General features: G+C 33.8%; 1 protein-coding gene across 1 annotated transcript; it reads left to right on the forward strand.

Annotated features, from left to right (window-relative positions):
- The first annotated feature begins 4411 nt into the window (after nucleotides 1-4411).
- On the forward strand, nucleotides 4412-5085 carry LOC139854718 (uncharacterized). The gene is made up of 2 exons (XM_071844005.1): nucleotides 4412-4580; nucleotides 4688-5085. Exons 1-2 carry the CDS (start codon nucleotides 4412-4414, stop codon nucleotides 5083-5085), a joined length of 567 nt encoding a protein of 188 aa, XP_071700106.1.
- Nucleotides 5086-6239: the final 1154 nt, after the last annotated feature.

Consider the following 6239-nt stretch of genomic DNA (forward strand, 5'->3'; position numbering starts at 1 on the left):
GCATTACTGGGCACAAAAGGCCCGGTAAACTTAAACGTGGCAACATGCCCAATTAGCAAAACTGGACCTAAAAGGCCCAATTGTCTGAACTAGGCTCGAAAGGCCCAATTACCATAACCCGGTCCAAAACCCGAAATGGACCCGAATATCCAAACCGGATATTCGAATCTCCTATGACTTGTTAGGACGTTTTTTTGTGGTACTAAACAAACATCTACTCATATTAGGACCCCTTTTGTGGTACTTAGGACCCCTTTTTGTAGTACTAAATTAACATCTAGTTATATTAGGACCCTTTTTGTGATATTAAATTAACTTAAGACCCTTATATTGGTACTAATGTAAGTTATCTTCATATTAGGGCTCTTTTTACTTATACTAACCTACTCTATTTTTATAATAGGACCCTTTTTTGGCACTTAAATAGTTTCTAATTATTTTAGAACGCTTTTATTGGTACTAACATAATTTATCTTTATATTAGAACACCTTTTTGGGGTCCTAATATGCTCTAACAATACAAATTTAGGCATCATATAGTGTTTTAAGGACCTTTTTGAGCGTCTCAAAATATTATAAAGTGTCATAATATGTCACCTGATAGGACCCTTTCGATGTACTTTATAAGACTCAAAAAAAGGTCCTATAAGCCTATATGGCTTTTAGGACACATTTTATCTGATACGACCGCTCTTGTTGTGGCGTGCGATTTGAGGGTCCTATCAGGCTAAAGGTCCTAAAAATGGAGTTTTAGGACACTTATGGGGGTCATAAGATGGCAGATTTCTTGTAGTGACTATAAATAGCAAGACATGGAGAGATTTCAAATGGGGACTCTCTTGCATGCTTCAACTCTAAATATATCAGAGAATAACAAGACTTTCATTCATATATGTTTGTGATTAGCAAGAGAGATTCTATAATCTCATAGATTGTAGAATTAATGTAAACTTACTTTCAAATTACTATCTTTGTAAGTTTACTTAGTGTGATATTATCATTTGAATTGTCTTATTAATATCATCACTAAAAGAGTAAATCTTGTACTTTGTAATAGAAACAAAAGCTAACTTGGGGATCATCTTTCATAAAGGGAACTAGGATGTTGATTAGTTCTATTGAGAATTAATACTTGTCCAAGGTAAAGACAAGTTGATCTAAGTTAAAAGTAATCTTTCAAATTGATAAAAAGATTAGATGTGTTGTTTACAAGGGGTACAAGATTTGTAAATCGGATCTCCACCGCGTTTGAAGAAAAGGCTTAATGAAGCAAACTCTCAATAAGAAGTATCTAGGAGTGGATTAAGGTGGATTAATTAACATTCACCCGAACCACTATAAATTCTTGTGTCTATGTTTTTTACTTTACTTTCAACATTACTTCAAACATAAACACTACACACATTGAGTTTGAGTTGATTAAGTTGATCAAAATTGATTAAATCTTATTAATCATAGAAAAAAAATTAAAAACGTGTTAAATAACTATTTACCCCTCCTCTAATTATTTACAATTACTTTCTTTTGTCAGAAAAAAAAAATATATATATATATATATGGATTATATCATATATAAAGAAAACATTCGAATTCGAATATTCAATTCAAATATACAACATTAGACTCCAAAGCATGTTTGAGTAGATGTGATAACCTTTTTTCTAAAAGAAGTATTTGGAATTACTTATACATGAACCAACCAATAAATGGAACCCAAACAAAGTGTCTAACTCCATATAAAATCAAAACAGCTAACCTATTGGACAATCTCACACACTAACCAATTACAATGAAAATATGAAATTGTTACATCGTCATTTACTAAATCGTCTGTAATAGTTAGCAATTACTTTCTTCTCTAATATTATCTGCGGATATATAGTGAAATAATTATAATAGTAATAAGTAGATCGAGATATATAGACATACATATTGTGACAAATAGCTAGAACAAATTAAACTCATGTTTATCGCTTCCTAAAATTTGAAGTAAATGATAGGTCTGCTGGTATAAAATTTATGTTTTGGAACCTCTTTGAATCATGATTTTTATTTTAATACTTGGACTTTACCTTTGATATTGATATGATATTAATAGGTAGGATGGTTAGCTTGTTGACAGTTGAAATAATCGTGTGTTATATTACACTTATGACTAATTATATATCGGTCAAATTAAATATACGTTATTTATATACTCCATACTTTCGTGTTCTGATATGACCAATATAGCTATAATCAATGTCAATGAAATTTTGATATGATGGAGTTAATAAATAATAATCATAATTCTTAATTTCTTAAAATAAAAATTGTACGACAAGTCTAAGCTTTTGATTGACTTTAAATCAAAAGATTATCTTACACCAAAAGTTAGGCATGATATTTGGACTTCCAGAATCATTTGAAGTACTCGTATTAGGCAATGTGAATAGTTAAAGACTATTCAAAAGCATCAAAAGGTTTGAAAGTATCTTGGGATGATCTTTGAACAATTCAGGAACATTGAAGTTTGGATATAAAGAAAACTTAGTAACACAACAATACATGGATAGGTTTAGATCTTGCGGGGTTTATTGCTATTTGGTTCATTGACAGCTTCGTTATGGATTGTATTTGGCTTCAATTTTTGTCAATGATGTAGTTTGTTTTTCAATTTGGTACTTTTGTTACCTGACAATGTTTGTGACCTAGGTTGTTTGTATGGTCACAAACCACAATAAGATCTTTCGATCCATTTATATATATATATATATATATATATATATATATATATATATATATATATATATATATATATATATATATATATATATATATATATATATATATATATATATGTATGTTTCGTCAAAAAATAAAATAAAAAAGTAACACAACAATAATTTATACAGATAATTTATATATCATTGAAAATCTGTATATTTGGACTTAAGTTGAATCTTCTCTTTAAAAAAGAACACGTTGTGAGATTTTAAAAAAAAATCCTAGATCTTGACCCAGGTTCGAATCTTTGTAACGGACAAGACCAAATTAAATGGACTCTTGACGACGGAGTTCGTCGCTCGGGGGCTCGTCAGTCAGAATTTTACTCACTAGTGGGGACACAATGTGTTGTTGCTAAAGAGGTTTCCTCTTCTAATAAAAAAAAGTGTATATTTAAACATGCTCAAGAGATACGGTTCATTGGTGCGGAGCAGAGTGCTTGACGAGTTGGGTCTGGAGTCGCGATCCAAGTGGAAGAGCATTGGATGAGTTAGCTGAATTAAATAACATCATTTCCTCCTTCAACAAACAAGATGTGTCCTCCGATTCATGGCGTTGAAAACTTGCTATTGATGGAAGTTTCTCTACTAAGGTACTTTGTAAATTAATTGATGAAAAAATTTTTAACAGTGCCTTTGGTTCTTGTGGTGAAACCCTTAGAAATCAATGTGTGCCTTTAAAAGTGGAAATACTTGTTTGGAGATTATTGAAGCGTCGGTTACTGGCTCGTGTTGAACTAGACAAACGTGGTATTGATCTACACTCGGTTAGGTGTCCTATTTGCGATGACGACGTTGAATCCTTAGATCATGTATTTATTTTTTGCAAAGCCGCTTTGAATGTATGGGAAAGAGTTTTCAAGTGGTGGGATTTGGGTCCATTTTCAAACATGAGTATCAACGAAGCGTTTAGAGGAAAGTCCAATAATAAGTTGTCGGGTCTAGTTTCTCACGTATGGCAAGCGGTGGAATGGACTTGCGCTTATTTAATTTGGAAAAATTGCAACTCTAAGATCTTATCAAACACTTCATGGAATGGCCCGAATGCCTTGATGGAAATTCAAAATAAATCGTTGTAGTGGACATCATTACGGATTAAAGGAAAAAAAACTTGATTGGTTAACGTGGATCTCTAACCCGAGCAATTGTATTATCGGTCTATAAGGGTTGTGTTGCAGCAGGTTTCCCCCTCTACAACTTGCTTGGTCACACCCTTATAGTGTCGATAGCATCATATTAGTCATGTAGTTCTCTGTTTGAGTATAAGCTCCATTTGTGTGTTTTTTAGTATGTGCTGTAATGGCTCAATGCCAATATATGTAATGGCTACAAGCCTCTCATGTACAATCAATTTGAAGTTAATACATATCTTGCTTTTCGAAAAAAAAAAATTCTCATAAGCTCTTCTTTTCTAAGAATCTAATTTCAAGAGCTTTTTAAGAGCTTATTTCTTTATAAGCTCTATGTTTTATTGTAAGCCAAGCAAAAATTTTAACTTTTGCTTATTAAAATCATAAATTTAAATTTCCATAAACTCTCACGAGCTCTCATAACACACATTTATTCAATAAAATGAATGTTCACTTTCTTGTTGGTCCAGGGGACAAATAAGCTAGGTTTATTAAAAGATGAGTATTGCTTAAACCATGATATGGCTTGATATGGAGAAGTATAGAAAAAAGCAAAAGAACCTTGATATGGATTTCTTAGACTTGGAAAAGGCCTACGATTGCGTTCCACGAAACTTGATTTGGAAAACCCTTAATGCTAGAAGTATCCCGAGTAGATATACAGTATTAGTGTTATTAGGGACATGTACGAAGGGGAGAAGTCTTGCGTTCGAACGCCGGTGGGAAATACCAAAGTTTTCCCAATATAAGTAGGCATGCATCAGGGATCGGCCCTTAGCCCTTAACTTTTAGCTTTGATCCTTGACGAGCTTTCTCGAGGGATACAAGAGTGTATCCCTTGGTGCTTGATTTTTGCCGATGATATTGTGCTTGTTTTCGAATCTAAGGAGGAGCTTAATAAAATACTGGAGCAATGGAGGGTATCTTTCGATGGTAATGGTCTACAAATTAGTAGACAAAATACGGAATATCTTAGATGTGATTTCGATAGAAACGATGTTGAACAAGATGACGGAGTAAACATCTTCATTGGAGAACAGATCTTGCATCCACAAACCTCGTTTAAATACATAGGCTCGATGCTCCACAAATCGGGGAGGATAGATGAAGACGTGTCACACCGTAGTAAAGTAGGGTGGGTGAAGTGGAGAGAAGCGACTAGAGTCTTATGTGATAAGAAGATCCCCTAAAGCTGAAAGGGAAATTCTACAAGGTGGCAATTGGACCTGCCATGCTATACGGATCAGAGCGTTGGCCAATGAAGAAGTCGCAAGAGAGAATGATGGAGATGGCAGAGATGAGAATGCTAAGGTGGACATGCGGTAAAACGATGTTGGATATGATTCCAAATAGTGTTTTTAGGGAGAACCTGAAAGTTAGAAACATGATTGACAAGTTAAGAGAAGAACGACTTTGATGGTTTGGACATGTGAGGAGGCGACCTCTTACTGCATGTGATGACCCATCCAAATCCCTTTTGGACGAATACATCATTCATCGATTTCACAGTGAGGTACTGACCTCTACATGATACGTTTTGTAAATATTGCATTCTTTTAAAAAGGCACACCATAAATGAATATCTAATTTCAAGGTTTTTGATATCTGATGATTTCTACATATAGACAATCACCGTAAATAATAGTTTACAATACTACAGCCGTTGACAATGCAGTCAAAATAAGATACATGGTGATGATTTTGTGAATGCAACATTTTCTCGAATAAAGCATGTATGACTCCATGCACATAGCTTGTATCACATATAAGCAAACAGCGGAAGACTTCTAGGAACCTGAGAATAAACATGCTTAAAAGTGTCAACACAAAGGTTGGTGAGTTCATAGTTTTAATGTTGCGCATAATCTGTACATAAAGGTGGATCACAAGATTTCAGTTGTTTCATCCGAAACGTTTATCAAAAGATTCTACAAGATTGAGCACCCTGGTAACTAAACTTTAACGTATATATAATAAGTACCCCTATTTTAAGATACATGCAACCAACATGTACAATAAACGCAATTCAACGTGTATTAACCTCAAATAGCATACGTCTGTTTTATAGTTCAGGCTAGGGTTTCTATACCTGGAACAGACGGGGATGTCAAGCCTTATGGATCCATATATAACTACTCGCGCCCATCAGTTCTTATAACCGGCAGTTACTAGTTACCAAAGCTAAGGGATTTTCGGTTCAAACTCGATGTAGAATTTAGTATGTACTTGTATCCATTGCGTTTAAAATAAAGTGCATGTATTCTTAGCCCAAAAATATAGATCGCAAAAGAAATTAAAAAGGGAGCATATGAAACTCACCTTAGCAGCATATAAGGTCATTCAC

The sequence above is a fragment of the Rutidosis leptorrhynchoides genome, chromosome 6 (assembly GCF_046630445.1).
Source record: "Rutidosis leptorrhynchoides isolate AG116_Rl617_1_P2 chromosome 6, CSIRO_AGI_Rlap_v1, whole genome shotgun sequence".
NCBI lineage: Eukaryota > Viridiplantae > Streptophyta > Magnoliopsida > Asterales > Asteraceae > Rutidosis > Rutidosis leptorrhynchoides.

Bases quoted from the DNA above. Each gene is read 5' to 3' on its own strand.
- LOC139854718 (XM_071844005.1), top strand. From the start codon at position 4,412: ATGATATGGCTTGATATGGAGAAGTATAGAAAAAAGCAAAAGAACCTT. The intron at 4,581-4,687 runs GTACGAAGGGGA...CTTAACTTTTAG, and splicing joins ATTAGTGTTATTAGGGACAT to CTTTGATCCTTGACGAGCTT.